The sequence below is a fragment of the Scylla paramamosain genome, chromosome 7, assembly GCF_035594125.1.
Source record: "Scylla paramamosain isolate STU-SP2022 chromosome 7, ASM3559412v1, whole genome shotgun sequence".
Lineage (NCBI taxonomy): Eukaryota > Metazoa > Arthropoda > Malacostraca > Decapoda > Portunidae > Scylla > Scylla paramamosain.
In genome coordinates, this window is record NC_087157.1 from 30,508,642 (window position 1) to 30,535,615 (window position 26,974).

Genomic DNA, 26,974 nt, shown 5'->3' on the forward strand with positions numbered 1-26,974 from the left:
TGTGGAGGATTCTCGTTAAACTATCACTGGAATCATAAAAATAACTGAAAAACCTATGAAACGTCCACTATACAAAACTGTTAAAAAAAAAAAAAGTTATCCACGTAGACGCGAAAATGTTTGAGGATACGGCAGCTGAACCATAGACGAAAGGTTACTGGGTAGACCATAAAAAAATAAATAAATAAATGATAAAAGAAAACAGAAAGAGCGGGAGGGGTAAGGGTCACTCGCAGGAATGTTGCCGACACGCATAAAATAACGAGGTGGAGAGGTGTGATCTAAAGGGTGCAGGTGTGATGTAAAGGGTGGAGGTGTCCTTGATACTTGCAATGAGTGACGTCAAGCAGGTAAGGCACGATGCTGGCACACTGGCTGACACCTCCCTGAATTCTCTCTCTCTCTCTCTCTCTCTCTCTCTCTCTCTCTCTCTCTCTCTCTCTCTCTCTCTCTCTCTCTCTCTCTCTCTCTCTCTCTCTCTCTCAAACTTAAGAATGTATTTGCTTTTGGTTCTAAACGTGACTGAGATCATGGACAGAGAGAGAGAGAGAGAGAGAGAGAGAGAGAGAGAGAGAGAGAGAGAGAGAGAGAGAGAGAGAGAGAGAGAGAGAGAGAGAGAGAGAGAGAGAGAGAGAGAGAGAGAGAGAGAGAGAGAGAGAGAGAGAGAGAGAGAGAGAGAGTGGTGATAAATTTTAGAAATCGTGTTAATCTGTCAAAAGGAAAAATATATATAAATAAATAAATACAAATTCCGTGTACCTTCAAATAGATATTAAAAAAAAAAATAAGCAAAAATAAAAATAAATGAATGAACGCAATAAAAAAAAAAAAATTAAAAAAAGCCATGTTTGCAAAGGTGAGCGAAAGGTGAGGAGTATTTTCACAAGCACGGATTTCTAGCATTTCGTCATCGTGGTAAAAACTGTCATTGCTTGTGGCAGGTGGCAAGTGTACTGTGCTGCGTGGGTGAAGAGCAGCGCCAAGGGACTAATGGAACACTGCCTCCTTTCATACCTGCCCTTCCACACAATTTCTCTCATAATATCTTCCAACATTTTGTAGTCTTCTTTATGACCTGCTTCTGTATCTCCTCTTGCCTTCGACTTTAACGGTTTCATGAGGGAGGTTTCACAATACTTCTTAAATTTTGGTGTATTATTCTTTTTTTTACTTCACTCTATTGAAACCAATATCTTCAGTGGACCTTTTTCTTTGAACTTTTTACTGCCCTATGTCAAAGTCACTCTTACATATAAAACACAACTTCTGTACCTTAGATAAGACACAACTCAAATTCTCTTTTTATTGTGTGTCCTTGCATAACAGTTTTACAATGCTCTGAATGTTAAAAAACGACCATAACAGTAAAATTACCTGAAGTCTAGTTTAGTGTAGGGATAAAACCTGCTAACCGATCTTATGCAAAGTCAACGCGTCATATTCCCTCTCACTTTGGTGCGTCAGTGTGATGGGGGTGGCGGCTGGTCTTATTTGTCTGGTGCTGCGGCTATAGACAGACAGACGGACAGTTCAACAAGTTAACAGATACACAAACAGACAAACACAAATGCCGACAGACAGACACAAAAAAAAAGCACACACACACACACACACACACACACACACACACACACACACACACACACACACACACACACACACACACACAGCAGAGAGACACCATCATAAAAAATCAACAAACATGAATGTTTTTTATGAAAGTTACTATAAAATGTATTACAATAAAAAAATAGAAGTTTTATGAAGCCGTTCACAATAACAGACATGGATGTTTTTTATTCATAAATCATTATCATTATCATTTTTATTCTTATCAATAATGGTAATGGTAGTTGTAGTAGCATTAGCAGCAGTAGTAGTAGTAGTAGTAGTGGTAGTAGTAGTAGTAGTAGTAGTAGTAGTAGTAGTAGTAGTAGTAGTTCCATCATTGTGCTAATTATCATCGGTATCAATATTGTCATTATAAATATTACAAGTGATAAAAAATTACTTGGTTTTATAACAAATAATCATTGATGCATTATGAACCAGAATGAATTTTTCTACCGGATATTCGTTACAAAACTCTTCACGGATAACGAAGGATAGAGCAATAAAGCACCGGCGGCAAAACAGCAGTATACAGTATTCATCCTGGGAAACTATTTCACTGTAAAGAATTAACTTCAAACCCAGACTGTTTTAATATCAACGCAACATAAGACAAGAGCACGAGTGTCACTTCCTTCACCAACACAGCCTCCCTCCGGCATCAAGCACTCCTACACCTGACTTCACATGGTATATTATTAATAATAATAATAATAATAATAATAATAATAATAATAATAATAATAATAATAATAATAATAATAATAATAAAACAGTAGTAGTAGTAGTAGTAGTAGTAGTAGTAGTAGTAGTAGTAGTAATAACAATAATAATAATAATAATAATAATAATAATAATAATAATAATAATAATAATAATAATAATAATATTAATAATAATAATAATAATGATAATAATAATAATATTAATAATACACAAGGCAATATCATAAAAACATTCTTTCATCTGAAAAGAAATAAGAAGAAAAAACTAATGACACAAGTGCACAGCAAAAAATAAATAAATAAATAAATAAATAAAACATGTCTGGACGTAATCGCAAAAACAAAATTTTTACTACACCCGACATTAATTAATTGACACACCCTGTATTTCCAGTTGCTCTCAATCTTAATTGGCTCAAAAGTGGGACATCACGCCTTAAGCCCCCCGCCCCGCACCACGCAGCAATTACCCGCTCGTAAGGCACCTATCAACAATAACCTTAACAACGTAAATTTCAACTACCTCTAACCTAACTTAACCTAAACTGACCTGCAAGAGTGGACCGAGTTTTGCTGTTTTTCATTTACTTCCCACGAGCAATTGGCTTCAAAATAACGAGACATAACGGAGCGAGGCCTGATTCATAAAACACACCTTTCTTTCTCCAGGACTCGTATTTAGGAACCTGTTCTCTCTCACCTCAACTGTTCTCCAAGGTCACAGAGATGATCAGCCGGGTTCTCAAGTGTGTTTCTCCTGTTAGTAATGTAGAAATCTTTTTAATCTGTCAATAGAACCGTAAAAAAATAAATAAATAAATAAAAATCCGTGTAACTTCAACTAGAGCCCTTTAAATGTAGTGAAGGTGTAGATTTTTATGTATTTTGTTTTTCTATTGACAGTGCAGAATCCATTTAAAACTATTATTAGAACCATGGAGGCACCCTTGAGAACCACAGTAACAAGATCAAGCACAAACAATATAGTCCGTAACGCGACACCACATACAGGTACCAAAGTCAATCTACACATGTTATGCTCTTAACACAATACAGTATTCCACTTAGTTCATCAATCACTCTGGCAGTTTGACGCCTGGTACTTTTCTGAGAACTTTTCTTTCGCGTTTACCTAATAAATTGCTTTGGCTTTTACTACGAGACAAATGAATGAGAATACTTCAGAACAGGCAATAAACACTCTCTCTCTCTCTCTCTCTCTCTCTCTCTCTCTCTCTCTCTCTCTCTCTCTCTCTCTCTCTCTCTCTCTCTCTCTCTCTCTCTGGTTCGTATTCCTAGAAGTTTCAATGCCTTCGCCCGACGACTTTAAACAGGTTCTCCTTTATTATTTTTGGGGTTTTCAAGGAGTTTTCGTAATTTTAGTAATAGTTTAACAAGGATTCAACATCACTGTGAATAATACCCAAAAATACCCGACCAATCACTTCCATTATCCTTTAAAACAGAAATGATGAGAGAATTGTGTTGAAAAAATATACCTCTCTCTCTCTCTCTCTCTCTCTCTCTCTCTCTCTCTCTCTCTCTCTCTCTCTCTCTCTCTCTCTCTCTCTCTCTCTCTCTCTCTCTCCTGCCTTTCTAGCTATCAACATATCTACTTCATCTTGTTATTACTAAACAAAATAACTTCTGATCCATGAGCATATTATAACAGTATTTGTATGTCTGTCTGTCTGTCTGTCTGTCTGTCTGTCTGTCTGTCTGTCTGTCTGTCTATCTGTCTCTTTGTCTGTCTGGCTGTCTGTCTGTCTAGCAATGAGAGGCACGACAGGAAAGATAATCGTCCTATGTAAATGGAGAGAGAGAGAGAGAGAGAGAGAGAGAGAGAGAGAGAGAGAGAGAGAGAGAGAGAGAGAGAGAGAGAGAGAGAGAGAGAGAGAGAGAGAGAGAGAGAGAGAGAGAGAGAGAAATAAGCGGTTGAAAGGGGCATAATGTGGGCATATTATGGGGATAACAGTGTATGAACAACGATCTGTGGTGGTGGTGGTGGTGGTAGTGGTGCTGGTGGTGATGGTGGTGGTGGTGGTGGTGCTGGTAGTAGTAGTAGTAGTAGTAGTAGTAGTAGTAGTAGTAGTAGTAGTAGTAGTAGTAGTAGTAGTAGTAGTAGTAGTAGTAATAGTGGTGGTGGTGGTGGGAGGCAACAATTGCTCATTAAATGTGAATAACAATTTCTGGGTTTAGGATTATTATATTCTTATTATTATTATTATTATTGTTATTATTACTATTATCATTATTATTATTATTATTATTATTATTATTATTATTATTATTATTATTAGCACCATTATCATTATTGATATAATTTTTGTTCTTGTTCTTATTGTTTTTGATGTTGCAGTCATTATTGTTATGGTGATTACTATTACTATTATTACCACTTTTACTAATATCATTATTATCACTATTATCATTATCATTATTACTATTATCATTGTTATCATCATCATTATCATAAAAACAAAACATCGATTTAGTAATAATTCACACTGAACTTACATTTCTCTACCAATTAATATTAACACCAAGTGAATTTACAGCTCTTGATTCGCGAGTGTGTGTGTGTGTGTGTGTGTGTGTGTGTGTGTGTGTGTGTGTGTGTGTGTGTGTGTGTGTGTGTGTGTGTGTGTGTGTGATCTATCCATCTATACTTTCTTTCCCTAATACTTTACCAATTCGTTAATCCCCTGATGAGACAAATCCTCTTTCCCTGTAATCCGCTCTGCTCTTACTTCACTTTCAGCTCTGGAGGATCCCTCTTTAAACACACACACACACACACACACACACACACACACACACACACACACACACACACACACACACACACATACAGTACAGAAGTCCGCTCAAAACCTATTAGTTTGCGGTCTTAAAAATGGGTTTTCTTCGTTTAATTAGCCTTCAGCACCGCGATTCCTTCCATTATGGGTCCCTGCTTTTTAAAACCCCGAGCCTCTTCTTTTTTTACGAGTCAATCCTTTGAAAATTGAATTCCACTTAATATTGAATGGTGACGCAGAGGCAGGGAGGGTACGGTGAATCACTCACTCACTCTCTCTCTCTCTCTCTCTCTCTCTCTCTCTCTCTCTCTCTCTCTCTCTCTCTCTCTCTCTCTCTCTCTCTCTCTCTCTCTCTCTCTCTCTCTCTCTCTCTCTCTCTCTCTCTCTCTCTCTCTCTCTCTCTCTCTCTCTCTCTCTCTCTCTCTCTCTCTCTCTCTCTCTCTCTCTCTCTCTCTCTCTCTCTCTCTCTCTCTCTCTCTCTCTCTCTCTCTCTCTCTCTCTCTCTCTCTCTCTCTCTCTCTCTCTCTCTCTCCCCCAGCGTGTAATCTTAGCCTCGCACCGTCCTCCCTCAAGGTCTGACTAATTCAACGCGAACCTTCTTCCTAACGCTGAAAAATAAACCAGTCGGGAAAGTCTTCTCCTCAGAGCCTGTGAACTTTTGCACCATTACTGAGAGGCCTTCCAAACCAGTGCAGCGGCTCCCGGCTTGTTTTGGGAGTCTTCTCACTCCCCAGCTATTCACACTTTTATTCTCACCCTCCTCCTCCTCCTCCTCCTCCTCCTTCTTCACCTTCTCTTCGTTTTCTTCTTTCCTCGTTCATTCCTCGTCCCCGTTCAGCCCATTTGTCTTCCATCTGTTTCATTTTCCTCTCCAGCTTACTCGGTTTTCTCAGAAGGATTTATGTTCCTCAGTTTTCTTGCGATAAATGATGTTCCCGTGGTGTGTTTGGTTCAGGGAGGTGATAGACGCGGCTTGACAAGTGTGTGTGTGTGTGTGTGTGTGTGTGTGTGTGTGTGTGTGTGTGTGTGTGTGTGTGTGTGTGTGTGTGTGTGTGTGTGTGTGTGTGTGTGTGTGTGTGTGTGTGTGTGTGTGTGTGTGTGTGTGTGTGTGTGTGTGTGTGTGTGTGTGTGTGTGTGTGTGTGTGTGTGTGTGTGTGTGTGTGTGTGTGTGTGTGTGTGTGTGTGTGTGTGTGTGTGTGTGTGTGTGTGTGTGTGTGTGTGTGTGTGTGTGTGTGTGTGTGTGTGTGTGTGTGTGTGTGTGTGTGTGTGTGTGTGTGTGTGTGTGTGTGTGTGTGTGTGTGTGTGTGTGTGTGTGTGTGTGTGTGTGTGTGTGTGTGTGTGTGTGTGTGTGTGTGTGTGTGTGTGTGTGTGTGTGTGTGTGTGTGTGTGTGTGTGTGTGTGTGTGTGTGTGTGTGTGTGTGTGTGTGTGTGTGTGTGTGTGTGTGTGTGTGTGTGTGTGTGTGTGTGTGTGTGTGTGTGTGTGTGTGTGTGTGTGTGTGTGTGTGTGTGTGTGTGTGTGTGTGTGTGTGTGTGTGTGTGTGTGTGTGTGTGTGTGTGTGTGTGTGTGTGTGTGTGTGTGTGTGTGTGTGTGTGTGTGTGTGTGTGTGTGTGTGTGTGTGTGTGTGTGTGTGTGTGTGTGTGTGTGTGTGTGTGTGTGTGTGTGTGTGTGTGTGTGTGTGTGTGTGTGTGTGTGTGTGTGTGTGTGTGTGTGTGTGTGTGTGTGTGTGTGTGTGTGTGTGTGTGTGTGTGTGTGTGTGTGTGTGTGTGTGTGTGTGTGTGTGTGTGTGTGTGTGTGTGTGTGTGTGTGTGTGTGTGTGTGTGTGTGTGTGTGTGTGTGTGTGTGTGTGTGTGTTGGAGGTGGCAACTAGTTCGTGGTAACTGCAGCAAGGTGTACGTGACAGTCATCAGATACAACCTTACGTACTTTTTATGGGATTTGATTATGAATGAATACGTGCGAATGAATACGTACAACTTAAGTTACACCATTAGTAAATTTCCCCATGTTTCCATACGACAAAATTCTTCAAAAAATCAATCTGTCCATGATAAGCTTGGGAAGATCAAGTGAGGTAAGGTTTTATTTACTAAGGAAGGTTGGGTTGGTAAGGTTAGGTAAGGTGAAGTAAAGGTAAGGTTAGATATGATTAGGTTAGGTCAGGTTAGGAAAGGTTACAATAAGGAAGTTCACCATGGGAGACTGGGAAAAATTATTTGGGAGAGATTTTCATGGAGGAATCTTCATGGGTGGAATATACCTAGGTGAAATTTAGTGTTGGCAGGCGAAGAGGTCCATCAGGTACGAACACACCAACACACGTACACAAACGTTAGGGGGAGTTTTGGCGGAATGTAATCAGGTTTGAATGATGTGGACACACTCGTCACTGGCAATACGTACGAGCGCATTCATTCATTTATTAATTTATGCTTGACTGGCGATACAGATGTTAATTGAATTCCTCACTACATTGAATAAACATGCAAGAGCTATGCGGCTCCATCCATACTAATTTATCCCGGTAAATGGTTCGGGGCTTTATTAGGTGAGCCGAGTAGCGCGCCCTGCCGAGTCTATCACATGATGGCGGGCTTGATTAGGCCGAGCAGCGCGAGTGTGATTTTTACCTTTGAGAGTGTGTGGCGTTGACAGAGTCATTCCCTCAGCTTGAAGCGCGATAATTTGACCTTTACCTAAGAGCTACCGGAGGATAAAAAAAGAACACTGTTGGTGGTGGGTGTTCCGACTCCAAATATTTCCAGTGAGCACGAGTAATACTTTTTTTTCTTTCTTTCTCTCCGCTAACACAATCGCCACACCGTTCTCATTTACTTCACACACACAGAAATGAAGTTTCGTTACACAGCTTCACTACATATCTCATACAGTACAATACAGAAGCTGCACAAATTGAATTAATGTGTTAAACTTTCAAATTTATTTTATTTCCAGTTAAGCCTTTAAAGTTCATAACAAAGACGATATCTTAACAAACGAGAACACCTCAGTTCCCAGGTTCATTCTGTCCTTGGTGGCACAAAGTGAGCGCAGCCTTCACGCACCACGAGAGTAGCTGGCGCTGGCTTGTGGCGGCACGAGTGCAAGGCAAGGAAGGAAGCAGTAGTGCAGGACTCCAGGAAGTGTCCGCCTCACAGGAAGAACGATACATCATCATTAATCATTATTCACTTCAGAACAGCTGTTCTTAATTAACCTAGCGCGAGTTCACTTGCGGGGCTCTCTCATTTCCAATGAAGCGTGAAGCGGAAAATTATATATATATATATATATATATATATATATATATATATATATATATATATATATATATATATATATATATATATATATATATACATATATATAATGAAATACACGAGCCATTTGTTATTTGGATTGTCCTTCCCTGGCGGCGCTTAGTGAGCATCCCTCCCCGGACTTCTTTATGTTTACAGGTGAAATTTGTAAGGTCATTAATCTTTGAATAATTACATTTTATCTGTTTAGAATAGTGAATCACATGTGCCGAGAGTTGACAGTGCGGGAAGGAAAACACCAACAGCCGCATCCTGGCCGAAGCAGGAAGGCAAGCTGCATTACTGCCGGCGTTCAACTCAGGCCTGGGTAGATAGACATGTAAATACAAATACATGTAAACAAACTTATACATGGATGCATGAATGTCAACACACACCACACACACACACACACACACACACACACACACACACACACACACACACACACACACACACACACACACACACACACACACACACACCTCTGGAAAGAGGTCGGTCTGCGCCTTTAACCTTTGTGTGCAAGGAATGGTGGTGGTGAATCCATGGCCGTGATTGTGGTGGTGCCACAACATTGTGATGTTATCTTTGTCTAAGACTACCCGCCATGGACACACGTCAAAACATTGGAGAGAGAGAGAGAGAGAGAGAGAGAGAGAGAGAGAGAGAGAGAGAGAGAGAGAGAGAGAGAGAGAGAGAGAGAGAGAGAGAGAGAGAGAGAGAGAGAGAGAGAGAGAGAGAGAGAGAGACGAGGGGGGTTGTTAATCATTGCTGATACCAGAAAGCAGCAGCACAGGAATAGATCGGGTGTGGTCACTTCACTGCCCGATGCTGTCATTAATGAATTAAATAATGCGGGGAATGAGAGAGAGAAAAAAAAAGGAGACAAAGAATGTTAGAATTTCTCAACAAAAGACAACAAACAACAGAAAGCATTTTTAATTCTTGCATTTGTGAAGTGTGCTGAGGAAGTGTTGCGCCACAGAGCCACGAGGGACTCAGGGAGGGGGGTTAGCAGCCAGCAAGCTTAGCGTGGCGGCAACCGTGGAAATTATTCTGTAAATGTCAGCACTGAACTAAAACTGAGATTGAAGACGGAAACTGAAACACAAGAAACAATGTCCTGAATGACTGGAGACCAAAACACGAATGATACGAAAGGCCTAATGAAGAAGGAAAAGGTGACATGATAAAACTACACGAAACAGCGCAACTGACTGAAGCTGACAAACCACGACTTGAGGTATGAAACGTCCAGGTAATATTGTTCCACACAGAAAGGATCAGTTTTAAAGACACGTTACCTCTCTCAAGATAGTCACGGTGGTTTCGCGCATGAGCAGTAAAGGTTATCAGTTTCTAGTTCCCGTATTCACAACAACATCATGGTCCAAGTTCGGCGTCCTGCAGCATCTTTTTATGAAGCTAGTGAAGACTTTTGAGACTTCTGAGAGCGTCCTTTCCCAATGACGAGCCTAAGCGACAACACACGTCATTAATGAACAAGTGGTTGTCATGGTAAGCACGACAGTCACACACACCCCATGCCGACAAGGGCCACACAGTAGGAGCCGAAAACTCTCAGACACTTATCCCAAACACAGGAATGTTCAAGCCTCCCAGAGTTGTTATCAAATGTCAGGTGTAAAAGTGCTGGGTAAAGGATTACTGATAGGAAAATCTAATTTCCTTTATGTAGATGAGATTATTCAAATTATACTAATCTTTAAATCATGTACACACTCAAACTTTTTTTTATAGAACAAATTTTTCATCGCAGGAAACAATTTTACGAGGTCTGCAAGTACAGTGGGTGTCCGAGGTACGTGGTGTTCAAACATATGAGCAGTGTATTCGCAATATTCTATTTTATTTATTTATTTGTTTATTTATTTATTTAATCATCTTTAATAATTTACTTCTGCATCAAACAATTCCTATAAACATAAAAATTAACGAATCAGTTTCCAGCATCTCAGAAATAGTGCACACTCTACAGTTCTCATGTTATATAGTTTCGTATTTCTCTTTGTATTTAATGTAAAATGGCACTACTTTTACCAAAGTTACCGGCTGAATTAAACATTGCACATAATGCACACGTCCCTATTTAAAAACTTACTTTGAATAAATACGGAAAATTGTAGCAAGTATAGCACTCTGTCGGCCAGGTACCGCCTGTTGAGGCTTTTGCTGCTATGGTCATCTTTCCTGTGAACATTTAGGGCACTGTAAAAAAGATCATTTGCATGGAGACATAGGAAAGAAGAACAGTATTATTTTCTTATACACTACATAACTATTTAAGAAAATGTACCACAAAAAATTATGCCTTAAAAATGTTGTAACTGGTTATGGGGAAAATTTGTCCAGCAGTGAATGGGTTAAGATCATTCTCAATGTTCCCTCCAGACAAGCGTGCGCAGTTACATTTCATGCCATCGCGTCTCACTCATTCTTCCTCCTACATTTAAAAAGTATACGTTTCATTGCACTGAAAAAAAATACTACAGTTTTGAATATGTATACTAGTACAAAACGCTTGAATTAAATATACTATCTGGTGTCTTTAAAGTCGCCTGGCAGACTGAACAGACCACGTATGTTACTTGCCGCCTTCAAATCTCGCCTCTTCTATTCACCTTCAAGACCCCTGCCTGCTCAGACCCAATCACAGCTAAGAGGACGAAGCGCGCTCTGAGCCTGCCACACACAGAAGGACCGCTGCCTGTGCTTTGCTTTAACCCACTATTAAAATCAATTCCTTCACTATTTTAGACAATGTTCGAATCTCTGTCACCACTCGTTGATTAGAACAGAACAAAGAAAGACATGATTACAGCAGATGACTAACTCGGGATGATTTCTAACTCCTTTCGTGACAAGACACACCGTAAACTTCTATCACTCCATCACTCTACTCTCTCAGCACCACAGCAGCCATCGCCAGCAGCACACGATGGAAAGGACACCAGCCTGTCTCCTCCTCCGGACCAGTTAACACAGAGATGACCTGCATAGATTGAAAGGCGGGCAGGAATCACCACCATCCACTATGACTGTTGTCCAATGAAATATTTCGTTTATTCCAGTTGTTACGATTCAGTTTTGATATCTCTTCCTCTCGTTTTGTTAGTCAAGCATTTATTTTTGGTTTTTCCTTTTCGCTTCTGTTTCATCTCTCTTCTATTCTCACTTACGTTCGTCGCTACACGCTCCACCATTAACATCTTTACTTTTCTCCCTTGCCTTCAGTATTATGTATGCATATGGAGAAATACACAAAACAATAATAATAAAGATAATAATTCATACTGGTAATGCTACTATTGCTACGGCTATTATTGCTACTAGTGGTGCTGCTGCAACAACTACAACAATTATACCGAGACGAAAAGCTGTGGAAACAATGACAAAATGATACTAATAATGATAACAATAGTAAAAATAAAACAAACAAGAATTAGGAACAAAGAAGAATAAGAACAAGAACAAAACAAGAAACAACAACAACAACAACAACAACAACAACAACAACAACAACAACAACAACATTCAATTATCCCTCTTAGCATCTTAATTTTTCTTCTCTTTTTTTTTTTTTTTTCTTTCTCTCTCTTCTCCCCAGTGTGCCAATCTCGCCACAGTATCTCATTAGTACACAGGTCCAGTCCAGCACCTTTGTTAGCAAGAGATTCACCTAAGTGGTTTCCAGGCTTACACGTGAATCCTTTGTCTGTTACTTACTACAAACTTTATTCATTAGAGGAATCCATGTGTTTATGTATGTAACAGTGTGTGTGTGTGTGTGTGTGTGTGTGTGTGTGTGTGTGTGTGTGTGTGTGTGTGTGTGTGTGTGTGTGTGTGTGTGTGTGTGTGTGTGTGTGTGTGTGTGTGTGTGTGTGTGTGTGTGTGTGTGTGTGTGTGTGTGTGTGTGTGTGTGTGTGTGTGTGTGTGTGTGTGTGTGTGTGTGTGTGTGTGTGTGTGTGTGTGTGTGTGTGTGTGTGTGTGTGTGTGTGTGTGTGTGTGTGTGTGTGTGTGTGTGTGTGTGTGTGTGTGTGTGTGTGTGTGTGTGTGTGTGTGTGTGTGTGTGTGTGTGTGTGTGTGTGTGTGTGTGTGTGTGTGTGTGTGTGTGTGTGTGTGTGTGTGTGTGTGTGTGTGTGTGTGTGTGTGTGTGTGTGTGTGTGTGTGTGTGTGTGTGTGTGTGTGTGTGTGTGTGTGTGTGTGTGTGTGTGTGTGTGTGTGTGTGTGTGTGTGTGTGTGTGTGTGTGTGTGTGTGTGTGTGTGTGTGTGTGTGTGTGTGTGTGTGTGTGTGTGTGTGTGTGTGTGTGTGTGTGTGTGTGTGTGTGTGTGTGTGTGTGTGTGTGTGTGTGTGTGTGTGTGTGTGTGTGTGTGTGTGTGTGTGTGTGTGTGTGTGTGTGTGTGTGTGTGTGTGTGTGTGTGTGTGTGTGTGTGTGTGTGTGTGTGTGTGTGTGTGTGTGTGTGTGTGTGTGTGTGTGTGTGTGTGTGTGTGTGTGTGTGTGTGTGTGTGTGTGTGTGTGTGTGTGTGTGTGTGTGTGTGTGTGTGTGTGTGTGTGTGTGTGTGTGTGTGTGTGTGTGTGTGTGTGTGTGTGTGTGTGTGTGTGTGTGTGTGTGTGTGTGTGTGTGTGTGTGTGTGTGAGGATGAGTGGTTAGATGTAATTGCTCTCTCTCTCTCTCTCTCTCTCTCTCTCTCTCTCTCTCTCTCTCTCTCTCTCTCTCTCTCTCTCTCTCTCTCTCTCTCTCTCTCTCTCTCTCTCTCTCATTCTAAAAACTGAAGCTAAACAATTCTAATTTCATTCTCTCTCTCTCTCTCTCTCTCTCTCTCTCTCTCTCTCTCTCTCTCTCTCTCTCTCTCTCTCTCTCTCTCTCTCTCTCTCTCTCTCTCTCTCTCTCTCTCTCTGTCTCCACCACGCCACTGTCCCACTGTCTTCGGTTAGCGGTCACGTTCACCCGGGAGCGGAAGGAGAGAGGACGGGGAGGGAGTAGAGTAAAACAATGCAAGAATGGAAGAAAATGGAAGAAGGAAGAGATGGTATCGCACATAGACAAACACTAATGAGAGAGAGAGAGAGAGAGAGAGAGAGAGAGAGAGAGAGAGAGAGAGAGAGAGAGAGAGAGAGAGAGAGAGAGAGAGAGAGAGAGAGAGAGAGAGAGAGAGAGAGTGCATTTTTTCGTTTCTTTATATCATACGTGCGACACATACACACACACACACACACACACACACACACACACACACACACACACACACACACACACACACACACACACACACACTATAATATACTCTACATAAACAAATGGACTCCTCTAATGGATGTACCAGTAACCATTATTAATATCTGTTCATTGCAATTAAGAGGCCGTTGTTGTGTTGTCCTCAAGAGTATGTGTCGTGTCTTCATCCTTTCTTGACTTTCTTGAGGTAAGAGTTTCATGTGTTATGGTCATGTTACTGTTCTGCTCATGTTCAATCCCTTTACGAGCCGCGTCCTACCAACACGTCCCCACTCAACGGCACATCAGCTTCAAGACTACTACACCTACGTACTATATCGGGAGCAAGCAGCGATGGCTGTGAATTAGGCATGATGTGTTGTGGCTTCCACCTTGGGATACACGTGCTCTTCACTAAACAGGATGACACAACACACTCGTCTCCCGCGACACATCCTTGATGGATATCATATATGAATTATTTTACTGACTAAAAACAAAGTGACATCCATTTATATCTCCAGGGTAAAATATTTTACTAGCAAGTGCTGGAAATGGCCAATAATGGGCATTTAATGGCTGACAAACTGTCATAACCCATATATATATATATATATATATATATATATATATATATATATATATATATATATATATATATATATATATATATATATATATATATATTTTTTTTTTTTTTTTTTTTTTAAGAAGGGGCACAGGCCAAGGGCATTATTAAAAAAAAAAAAAAAAAAAGTCCACTGAGGTGCCAGTCCTGAGTCAGAAACGATCGTCAAAATTTCGAGGATCAGTGTCTTGAAGCCTCCGTCTTGAAAGAGTTCAAGTCATAGGAAGGACAAAATGTAGAAGCAGGCAGGGAGTTCCATAGTTTATCAGAAAAATGGATGAATGATGAATGAAGATAAACTATGCAAGGCAGGTTATCAACATCAGTTTCGCAGCTTGCGTGATGTGAGGGATATTTTATTGGTTAACAACAATATTCCATCGGTTAACATTAATATTTTATCGGTTATCATCAATGTTTTGTCAGTTAACATCAATATTTCATTGGCTAGCATCAATGTCTTCCAGTAAGGGTGGTGGGAGTGATATTCTATTGGTTTTCACCCCAAGTTACCTTCCTTATGATTCACAGTCTCCTCACATTCTGCCCGGGCGTTAGACAGCTGCCACTTATCATATCCATTAATTTCATACATTCCCGAACATATTTTTTATTCCCTCCGGCCCAAGCATGAAAAACGTGTTTGTGATGGACAGAAAATAAAGGAATTTAAGGAAGAGAGGAAGGAAAGAAGGAAGAAAGAATACCTAGAGAAATGGAGGAAGGAGGAAGGAAGAAGGAACGTATTCATAGCATTTTAAGGAAGACAGGAAGGAAGAACGTATGGAGAAATAGAAGAATATAGAAAGAAGAAAGAAGAATAAAGAAGGAAGGGAGGTATTCATAGCATTTTTAGGATGAGAGGAAGGAACAAAAAATATACAGAAATGGAAGATTATAGAAGGAATAAGAAAGAATAGAGAAGGAAGGGAGGTATTCATAGCATTTTAAGGAAGAGAGGAAGGAAGAACATATGGAGAAATAGAGAAATATAGAAAGAAAGAAGAATAAAGAAGGAAGGGAGGTATTCATAGCATTTTAAGGAAGAGAGGAAAGAAGAGAAACGGAGGAAGCATTTACTTCAAGACACGCGTCAGCACTCCTAAAACACACGGCGTTCCAGACACAACAAGGCAGCGTGCGAGTCGAGTCATTAATCCAGATGAACGACCAGCCACTCTTTTCCAAATGGATTGTGGATCATTACATCCTTTACAGCGCGAGGAAAAAAGGGAGGAAAGTAAGAAAAGCAACGGTGAATAAGGATAACAAGTGGATGGAAGACACAGAGCCGAGTAAACTATTCCTAGCTAATACATTTCAGAATATACATAACATCGAACACCTGCAAATATTAATACTAATCAGCATACTAATTAACGAAACATTTCAGCGTGTATTGTGAGGCAAATATTTCCGTAGCCAAAAAAACGTGTCTCCCATCCACCAGCTGATCACGGCTGGCAGAGAATCTTTTGCTTAAACTTTGCATACTAATCGTAATAAACTAAGCCTCTTCCTCTCTGGGACGGTTTATTTTAAGAGAGAGAGAGAGAGAGAGAGAGAGAGAGAGAGAGAGAGAGAGAGAGAGAGAGAGAGAGAGAGAGAGAGAGAGAGAGAGAGAGAGAGAGAGAGAGAGAGAGAGAGAGAGAGAGAGAGAGAGAGAAACGACAATGATGAAAAGAGAAATACATAAATTAATCATATATTTTATCTCATTACAATAATATTAAAATGTGTGTGTGTGTGTGTGTGTGTGTGTGTGTGTGTGTGTGTGTGTGTGTGTGTGTGTGTGTGTGTGTGTGTGTGTGTGTGTGTGTGTGTGTGTGTGTGTGTGTGTGTGTGTGTGTGTGTGTGTGTGTGTGTGTGTGTGTGTGTGTGTGTGTGTGTGTGTGTGTGTGTGTGTGTGTGTGTGTGTGTGTGTGTGTGTGTGTGTGTGTGTGTGTGTGTGTGTGTGTGTGTGTGTGTGTGTGTGTGTGTGTGTGTGTGTGTATTAACCAGACCAGTTTATTTTCAGTTTCTTCGGTATGTTTAAAACGAGCGTGAATGGATGAATACAAAAAACAAAGTCTGCTATTTTCTGTTGTTTTATGGCGCGTGTTTTGGGCTTCACATGCAAACATACGTGCCATGCAAACATCTCATGCAACATTCACATATGCTCTCTCTCTCTCTCTCTCTCTCTCTCTCTCTCTCTCTCTCTCTCTCTCTCTCTCTCTCTCTCTCTCTCTCTCTCTCTCTCTCTCTCTCTCTCTCTCTCTCTCTCTCTCTCTCTCTCTCTTCCTGTTGTTCTCTCTTCAACCTGTACGTCTTTTGCCTCAGTGCCCTCATTCCTTCCTTTTCTCCCTCCCCTCTTCCCTTCGTTACAGCTACCAGTGTTGTTATTCTCTCAATTAAATCCCTGCCACTCACCCAGTCCCTCAAGCAACCTGCCAAGCACTCATCCACCCAGCCTCTTAACCCGACAAGACACCCAATCATTGCGTCAATTAATCATTCAGTCAGCCAATCAGTCAGTCAGTCAACCAGTAACACACCAGTTCATCCAGTTCATCCATCCCGTCAACCGTTCCTCACCCAACCATCCAGCCACGTCCTCTGTCGACCCACCACGCCAGCCAGACAGCCACTCAAGGCCGACAGTTTTCCAGGGAAGCCGCGGGTTGCATAAACAGGGATGATGGGCGCGATGTGACCCTGTATCCCCTTTATGAGGCATTGCAGGTAATCTCCGGCCAGGTAGTGCAGCGAGCTACCTGCCTGCCTGCCTGCATGTCGCCGACACCAGCGCCACCACTTCATGTTTCATACCTTTCCGCTTCTGTCACAAAGCAGGGAAAGACTTATCTCACAAAAAGGTTACCTTCGCGCGTTTAAAAGGGAGGGAAGTGTTGAAATACTTAATTTTATTGCTGTGGCTTCTCCCTAAGCTTAATGCAGTGGTTTATTGGAAATTTAGAGTATAAATTTGAAAGAAATCAGTCACCAAAAGAAATATTCCAGTAATCGATACTAATAAGAAGGTGTAGTTTTCCTTTCCTCAATAGAATCTGGTGTTATTCAAATCAAGTGGCAGTCCGAGTTAAAGCAGAACGATTGACGAGAACAGAGTCAAATCAACCCACAAGAATGTCACGAGAGGAGAGGAGAGGAGAGGAGAGGAGGCAGGAAGGTGTTAGATGCACAATTCTCACTAACAGATAGAAACGTGGGTAAGATTCTGTACTTCGCTTTATTATTTGACACGTAATTCATATCACACAGCGCAGCTTACCAAAAACAGCCTGATGAGGACCAACAAGTCTGCCACTCTTTGAAAACAACAGGAAAGGAGTGAAGCGACAACTTATCACAGGCGTTTGTCTCGAGTGTGAGGGATCAAACGGCAGAGAATAAAAGGTGTTGAGATGAAAATATCGTTGACACAATTCTCTCTCTCTCTCTCTCTCTCTCTCTCTCTCTCTCTCTCTCTCTCTCTCTCTCTCTCTCTCTCTCTCTCTCTCTCTCTCAGAAGCTCATGATAAAGCCCTAAGCAAGTTTGCTGGCTGGGATGAAACACTACTAAGGCGAGTTATGCTGAAGTTCTCCCCTTGCCAGAACCTGAACTAGACAACGGTGGTAAGAAAATGTAAGTTGGGTGAAAAAAAAAAAAAAACATTTGCATGTAGAGATTCGACCAAGATATGAGGACACCATACGAAACTTTTACTGAATATGACTAAAGAGATTACTGAGCTGGTTCAGGGAGTAGTGGTGGAGAAGAGAAGAGAGAGAGAGAGAGAGAGAGAGAGAGAGAGAGAGAGAGAGAGAGAGAGAGAGAGAGAGAGAGAGAGAGAGAGAGAGAGAGAGAGAGAGAGAGAATGCTGCGACCCAAAAACGACGATACAGGCATGACGGACAAAGGGAATGACAAGGACTAAAGATAACAAGGAGCCAGCAACATTCAAACAATGAAACACAAATCAACAATGCAACTCTCACTCAGGAATTAACCCTTTCACTATCATTTGGCACGTCTTTCCTCATTCATTAATCACTTCGATATATTTCATTGTTCTACACGTTATACGGGCTAGAAATTGCAAGATCTATTATATTTTTTATCCCTTTCTTTCTTGTACGTGTTTATAAGTCTTCCATACATTGTTCTTGTTGTGAATTGTTGTTTTATCGAAGTGAAACGGTTAAACAGCTGGCCGAGTGGAAGAAACCTTATTAAAGTTAGCTAAGCACCATGGCAAAGTACAATACAGAAAGAGTACATAAAACTGGACAACACATAACTAAATAAATAAAATAACTTACAAAAACATGCCGAGTTATTTACGATAGTTGTTTTATATTTACTATTTCCAAGCGAATTTTCGTTTCTCGCTATTTTTTTTTTTGTTAGTTTTTTTTCTCTCGCTTTATTTACTTTTATTACTTGCTCGCTTTTAATCTGGCAAGGGAAGCTCAAAAATAGCACGATTTAATATCTATTACCACCTGTCAGGCTGTGTCCGTCAGTCAGTCAATCCGTCAGTCAGTCAGTCACGCGTATCTCTAAAACCTTTTGTTCATGTCATTACGTGCCATGTGTGTTGACTCATCCATCCTCCTACACACACACACACACACACACACACACACACACACACACACACACACACACACACACACAAAGAGAGAGAGAGAGAGAGAGAGAGAGAGAGAGAGAGAGAGAGAGAGAGAGAGAGAGAGAGAGAGAGAGAGAGAGAGAGAGAGAGAGAGAGAGAGAGAGAGAGAGAGAGAGAGAGAGAGAGAGAGAGAGAGAGAATGGGCAGGCAGGCAGAGCGAGAATGAAAGTCTGCAGCACAACCTTGATCTAACAAATTAATAGACATGCAAACCAATTAGTGCCGTTGCTCTTGTTAGGCGACAAACACACACACACACACACACACACACACACACACACACACACACACACACACACACACACACACACACACACACACACACACACACACACACTTTCTGGCTCAGTCCTATGACAACCAACCATTTAACATCATACACAAAAAAATAAATCAGTCAAAAATAAGAAAGATAATCAAGACAGAAGATTTATGAGACATGGGAACGACACACAAACACACACGTGAGGTCTTTGCATGTGACTTTAATATGACTACGTTTGTTTCCTCTTCATGTGTGTGTGTGTGTGTGTGTGTGTGTGTGTGTGTGTGTGTGTGTGTGTGTGTGTGTGTGTGTGTGTGTGTGTGTGTGTGTGTGTGTGTGTGTGTGTGTGTGTGTGTGTGTGTGTGTGTGTGTGTGTGTGTGTTTTAAGTGTGTTATTGCATTCACCTGGTTGCAATAAACAGTACACTGGTCTAGCTCAATGTCGTGCGGTGTCCAGCTCGTAATAGCTCGTGTCATGATGCCATTGCACCACACACTGCTTCAACATCATGTACTGCTCCGGCTCCTAAGAAGAGATGTCACCACGCCAGCGAATATCGTATCTATAAACCGAATAGAAATTAATATACAAACTCATTAACTGTTTTATATTGAGAGCTCCACGAAGACCAAGAGGATACAGAGGACTGAAAGGTGAAGATATTTGTCTGTACTGTTTTGTATAACGTTTTTGTGCAATATGACACGACTTCCTGGGCAAAAGTTACATTCCCCGCGGGCACAGCTCCTGATTCACCAGCCCAGTTGTGATGGTATATTTCTTCCACTCTTATCTATCAGGAATGAACTTCTGGTGTGGTGGTGGTCTCTTCCATTTTCTCCATCCTTATCCCCCGCTTCTAGGTCAACTTTTTGGTGTTAAACTGTAGTCTCATGAGTTTTCTCCTTTGTTATCTTGTATTTATTCTTCCCTGTTGCTTCTTGATCTGCATTCATTGTTATACTACAGTCGCCTGGTCATTTTTTTTTTTTATCTGTAAGCATTTCCGAATAATTTAACCACTACTCTTTTTCTTATCTTCTTTCCAGGGAAGTAATGCTTAACTTGGCAAATCTTTCTCTGTAGGTAAGGTTCTTCAGGGTGTGAGACGCTGCTCCTGTTCCATGCATTTTTTTTTTCATTATTCTTTTTCTTCATTTTCCAGTTCTCCTTCTTCCTCTCGCTGTTGCTGTTCTTTAAGCGTGGTCACAAACAGCAACAGTCATTAAAAACTGTCTTAGGCTTTTTTTTTTTTTTTCAAGAAATCGTGATGAAAAACTGTCTTCTTAATTTTCCTCTTCTCCTCCTCCTTCCTCTCGTTGCTGTTCTTCGCGCGTGGTCACAAACAGCAACACTCATTAAAAACTGTCTTAGGCTTTTTTTTTTTTTTACTTTTTTCAAGAAATCGTGATGAAAAACTGTTATTCTCATTACTTTCGTATCAAGCGCCGGAAAATGGTGGCGAATTTTATACCACACAAAAGCAAATGTTTCAAAAGACGCGCCAACTGATGAAAAAATACAGGCAAAAATCCAGAAATCTTAAAAGGACACGAGTTTTGCCTGTTTTTGTTTACGATGGTGGAGAGCAATATAACGAAATGCTGCTACAGGGCATTAAGTATTGGTTTTCCGCCGAAGTCTTCATCTATATACTTAATTGCATGGTATCTATCTACGCTTACACTTATTTCTTTACTAGTTTTCTATTTTGTATTTAGTATTTTGTAATATATATGACTGCCACCTTTTTTAGTATTATTTCATCATAGTGTATTATTTTTCTTTTAGTTTATATACTAGTTATTCATTTGTGCTTCGTTTTAATCTTCAATTCATATCTCTCTATTTGTTATCCATTGTTTTCATCTCTAACAATTTTCTCGTATCGTCGTTTTCACTTTCTATTCATTTTACTTCATTGCAGGTAAAAGCGCGAGTCTCCAGTGACGGATAATCTCTCTAAAAGAAATGTGTCGTCAAAGGCATCGACCACCGTGAACACAGACCACCATTTCCGGGGAGGAGCGAATATCCAGTAATGTCCTGTCGCCGCTGTAACTTTTCATCTACTGCCTTGTTACATATTCTGTCCTATTCAGCTTTATCAGTGATGTACTCAGAAGAGCTCAGGTTCTTAAGTAATCACCTTTAATCTTCATTTTTTCTTCTTTTTTTTCGACTCATCAAAGCATCTCTTCTCTTTTTAGTCCCTCAGTTACGGAGATGTTTGTACCGTTCATATGCCTGAGCACTACCACCACCACCACCGCCATCATACCACCATCACCAGTATGTGCGGGCACTATTACTATGCACCCCACTTGCGCACCGTCACCACCACGACAACACAATTATTCGTCAGACACTGTGAAAATATATCAAGGAACAAATGATGCTCAGTCTAGTGTCTCCGAAATCATTTTGTAAACATTTATGTAATCCTCTTCCATTCTTACAGTACTCAACCACCTGACTATTTTTTTCTTTTTCTGTCAGTGGAATGCGGACAACTCTGCTCACATAATCTCTACACGTTACAAAACCAAGTATAATGTATATCTATAATTTTATACTAGAAACTTGCATTTCGCAGCTCTATTCACTCCCTCAAAAATATAAATGCTTCCAGTCATGTTCTTTAATTTTATTCTCACTGAAATATTCACATACGAGAAAGCCTCATAATGTCAAACCATATCCAGCACTACACACAAGGTCACCTCAAGATGGTGGTGGTAATAACAACTTCTTTACTGACCTTTAAACATCAAATCAAGAATAAACAGCTGATCTCGTAATTCATTGTTCTAGTACATTTTTCTAGCATGTTATAATACCCACTGGTACATCTGATTTAACGTTATTCTTAATTTTTTGTCTCTAGCATTTCAGGTTTGATGACTAATAATAAATACCTGTAATGTGAAGGACCATGGCTGTCATCACCCTGCATGCTTCATGGGAAAGTATATTTAGTGACAGTTATGTGTCATCTGCCCAATCACCGTGTTCCCGTACCTACCAAGAACACCTGTTACTGCTTGCATAATGTAGAGAAACCATTACTGTTAATAATTATTCATATCAATTATTGCTACTTAAAATTATTTTCAAATACTGCTCCTCTTTTCAGTTATTGACAAATTTTAAACACTCCTGCTATTCATAATTACCTTTATAAACTAATGTCATTTATGATTATTTTCAAATACGGCTACTTAGTTCATTTTAAATTATACTGTTATACATAATCACTTTGATATACCGTTACTCTTTTCAACATTTAAACACTGCAGCTGCCAGTCATTACTTCAACACGGACACTCCTAAGCATCTCCACACAGGGCACGCCTTAGTACCGGGAAACACTTTATGATTCATATGCACAAATAACCATAAAGAATGCCTTAAATCTCTACCATTCCATTCCAGTGCAGTAAAATATTCTCTCTCTCTCTCTCTCTCTCTCTCTCTCTCTCTCTCTCTCTCTCTCTCTCTCTCTCTCTCTCTCTCTCTCTCTCATTGTTGTTCGCATATTCAGCCGTTTTCAAGCCCATCCTGAATAAACAGCCTGCAGTCCTCCTCCTACTCTTCTTCTTCCTCCTCCTCCTCCTCCTCCTCTTCCTCTTCCTCCTTTTCAGTCATTTAATGGATTTCAGTCACTCGCCTTCCCCCGTGATGGATAAGCCCCACCGCCTGCAGACGTGGGTACTGCATAAATGGTATCTGTGTTGCAGCAGAATTCGTGGGAGTTATTGAACCTCGAGGGAAACATCCAGAATGGTGGTGGTGGTGGTGGTGGTGGTCTTGAAAGAGGAGAGTGACAGTAGTAGTAGTGGTGGTGGTCTTGAAAGAGGAGTAGTGACAGTAGTAGCAGTAGCAGTAGTAGTAGTAGTAGTAGTAGTACCATCACCACCACTAGTAGAAGCACCACTAGTACACAACATAAACATCAGGAGTCCGTGAAAAGCCAGTGAGTTTCTACAATACAATCAACCTACGTACACATTCACTCTCTCCCACATTAATTCCTCACCCATAAACCTAACCAACCTTCTCTCACAACACGCTGTCACTGCCTTCACGCGGTATCAGCCCCAGAACCTTTATTACAGCCAGAGGCACCACCTACATCGCTCCACTTAATGAGTCGGAAAGCAGCAGGTCTGGTCCCTTTGGTAGAACGCGTCTGTGGTAAGCGAGACACGTACTTACTCCACCACCGTTAACTGTTAGGCCGAGCACCACAGCGCACCAATGAAGCCTCACCGCCTCCACCTACAGTCCACTGCTTCAACATTTATCACGCGCACCCACATCGAGACAAAAGAGGGGAGGATGTTACTGTTTTTCACCTCTTTTCTTTAACATCTTAATGGACGGGCCAAGGAGGAAAGGGCGGCAGTGTACGTAGTAAGACAATCTGGACTTTTCACGCCAAATTTTTCGATGGCGCCACACGTTGTGCAGACGGGGCTTTCCGCTTTGGTAGGGAGGGAAGGAAGAACGAACGAAATAACAAACAAACAAACAAACAAACAAACAAACAAACAAACAAACAAACAAACGAACGAACGAAAGAAGGAACGAACGAACGAAGAAAGGAAGGAAAAAAAGAGGGAGGGAGGGAGGGAAGAAAAACGGGAGGAAGGAAGCAAGGAAGGAAGGAAGGAAGGAAGGAAGGAAGGAAGGAAGGAAGGAAGGAAGGAAGGAAGGAAGGAAGGTAGGGAAGGAGAAGGCGTCAAGATCGATCAAACTGAATCAGTAATCCACTTGCGTCTTTCATTTAAGGTCAGATCACGAGGGGAAACGCCTGAGGGAGAGAGAGAGAGAGAGAGAGAGAGAGAGAGAGAGAGAGAGAGAGAGAGAGAGAGAGAGAGAGAGAGAGAGAGAGAGAGAGAACCATCCCCCCATCTTCCATTCAAGCTTATGGACGCATTAACTCGGACCAAGTGAACTGCAATAAAAGAGGAGGAAAAGAAAACAACAATGGAAAGTTTCGTGAGGGAGGGAAAGAGAAAAAAAAAAGAGATGAGGGAAGGACAGCTGCGGACATCTCTCTCTCTCTCTCTCTCTCTCTCTCTCTCTCTCTCTCTCTCTCTCTCTCTCTCTCTCTCTCTCTCTCTCTGTCACTTGAAAAATACAAAATAAGAGTAGAACAGAGAAGGAGGAGGAGGAGGAGGAGGAGGAGGAGAATACAAAGGAATACAAAGGAAAGCCAAACAGCAAGAGGAGGAGAAAGAAGAGGAGGAGGAAATGGAAAGAAGGCCAAAGGAGAGAAAGAGAAGAGACGAGAGAAGTAATTGAAGTGAGCGTAAAAAGAGATGTGGTCATAAAAGAAAGAGATACGAGAGAGAGAGAGAGAGAGAGAGAGAGAGAGAGAGAGAGAGAGAGAGAGAGAGAGAGAGAGAGAGAGAGAGAGAGAGAGAGAGAGAGAGAGAGAGAGAGAGAGAAAATGTCGATCGCTTCTTTTTAATCCTCTACCAAATCATGAAACCAAGGAATGAAAGTGCACCTGTCTTTTCATATCGAGCACGGAATTGTATGCAGGTAACCGTGTGAGACAGAGCTTCCTAATACACACTCAAGGAAAATGACAGACTGCGCCGCTATGGTCACAAGAAGACGTTGCATAATTCAGGACAAAAAAAAAAAAAAAAAAAAGAAAAAGAAAAAAAAAGGTAATTCATGACCAAGACTATACTGTATCAAGCCATCCCCAGTAACTCGCCCTGGTTGTTGATATACTGGGCGCGTATTTTGCTGATAAGTTTTGATGGGAGACGAAACTTCTTGACTCCGGGTATTTTCAAAGGGAGGGCAGTGGGGGAGGGGGGAGAAGGTGGGTTGGTGGTTATCGACTATTCCACGCTGGATGATGTTGGGGAGGGGTGGGGGAGGGGGTTCGCTCCAAATTGTGCCTGACCGCTGTGGGGGGGGGGGGGAGAGAGAGAGAGAGAGAGAGAGAGAGAGAGAGAGAGAGAGAGAGAGAGAGAGAGAGAGAGAGAGAGAGAGAGAGAGAGAGAGAGAGAGAGAGAGAATGACGACGACAACGAAAGGATAAATAAACAATAGCAGATTCATTGACTTTTGAGACTGTGCATGTGAGAATAAACTGTCTAATTCCAAAACAAGACAGCAGGAGGAGGAGGAGGAGGAGGAGGAGGAGGAGGAGGAGGAGTACACAGGAGTAATAACCAAGCATCACGCCATCAAACGAGTTAAGTTATTCAAATACTCACACATAATCCATCAGAAAAGGAACACAAATCCACCGAACCCTTCACTACACACACCCTATACACTGCATCCCTCCACCACCACCACCACCACCACCACCACGGGCCACCAACACATCCCAGTCATCACAAGGGGCACGCACCAGCAGTCTTACCTCACGCAAAGTCTGTCCTGAGTGGTGTGTGTGTGTTGGGGGTGGAGGTGTCCCGTGACGCCCCTCGCCTCTCTGGTCCTGGGATGGGTAGTGAGATCCGGTTAGTCACGTGACATCGAACGGTTTATAAAGTTATATGATATCCTTAAGTTCTTTTACCCTCCGTCTGTTTTCTAACGCAACTGCTGCTAAGAGTAATGATGCCTTTACTCTCTCTCTCTCTCTCTCTCTCTCTCTCTCTCTCTCTCTCTCTCTCTCTCTCTCTCTCTCTCTCTCTCTCTCTCTCTCTTTCTGGACAGCCTATACTAATTTTTGTATTCGCAGAATTTCCATATAAGTACTTTTCTATTTACTTCTAGCTGTTTCCGAGCTCTCAAGTGTTAAAGTACAGTAATAATAATAATAATAATAATAATAATAATAATAATAATAATAATAATAATAATAATAATAATAATAATAATAATGATGATGATGATGATGATGATGATGATGATGATGATGATGATGATGATGATGATGATGATGGCGATGATGATGTTGAAGCAGCAGCAGCAGCAGCAGCAGCAGCAGCAGCAGCAGCAGTAGTAGTAGTAGTAGTAGTAGTAGTAGTAGTAGTAGTAGTAGTAGTAGTAGTAGTAGTAGTAGTAGTAGTAGTAGTAGTAGTAGTAGTAGCAGTAGTAGTAGTAGTAGTAGCAGTAGTAGTAGTAGTAGTAGTATCATTATCAGCGAGCCAAAAAGAACACCTTAACACCCAATACGCCACACACCTGCGGGTGGCAGAGTGGTAATAGCTCATCTTCTCCAATATTCCATCCTTCATTCAAGCAATCAATCAGCTGGATGTTATAATTACGCTATCAGAATGCAATTACCATAAATCATCGCATATACGTATATACGTGTTCGTGCCTGGAAGTAACGTCAATGCAGACACCGGGTGGGCGGTCCGTGGCTTTATGACGGCACACAAGTTATCACTCCCTGCGGCCCTTATATCTTATGTAGTGGCCATCGCGGGCATCAGGGACACGGTCACATTAGACTTTCATGAAGCCGCCAAACGATGTATCAGAGCTCAGCCTGTTGTGGGAGTTTCCTTGATTTATCAGCGGCCGTGATTTCAGGTCAAGCCTCTCCCTCTCTCTCTCCACAGTTCTGAGCCACGCTAGTCCACCCGGCGCTCTCTCGTCACAAGGGTCGCCTTAACGTATGATTTAACGAGCCAAGTAATATGCAGGATCCTAGACACTGTGTTCGAACGTTCCCACTTCCTATTAACGTGAAGCTGTAGTGTTTTCATGATTTAAATGACAGCTTAAAAATAATCTGCATCAATAAGAAAATACC

At 41.3% G+C, this 26,974-nt stretch overlaps 1 protein-coding gene across 4 annotated transcripts in view; it reads right to left on the reverse strand.

Moving 5' to 3' along the window:
- Positions 1-26,974, reverse strand: part of LOC135102343 (uncharacterized) — a 175,912-nt gene that overhangs the window by 135,375 nt on the left and 13,563 nt on the right. For 2 of the 4 annotated variants that reach the window (XM_064007438.1, XM_064007439.1), the window contains exons 5-7: positions 25,625-25,702; positions 10,560-10,648; positions 7,735-8,286 (exon numbers count right to left, since the gene is read on the reverse strand). The exons of 1 other annotated variant lie outside the window; for it this stretch is intronic. In XM_064007438.1, coding sequence (XP_063863508.1) covers positions 8,156-8,286; positions 10,560-10,648; positions 25,625-25,702 — 298 coding nt within the window. In that variant the 3' untranslated portion in view covers positions 7,735-8,155. Of the gene's footprint in view, positions 1-7,734; positions 8,287-10,559; positions 10,649-16,497; positions 17,125-25,624; positions 25,703-26,974 lie in introns of those variants that run through there. One more of the 4 variants, XR_010269621.1, reaches the window with a different exon arrangement.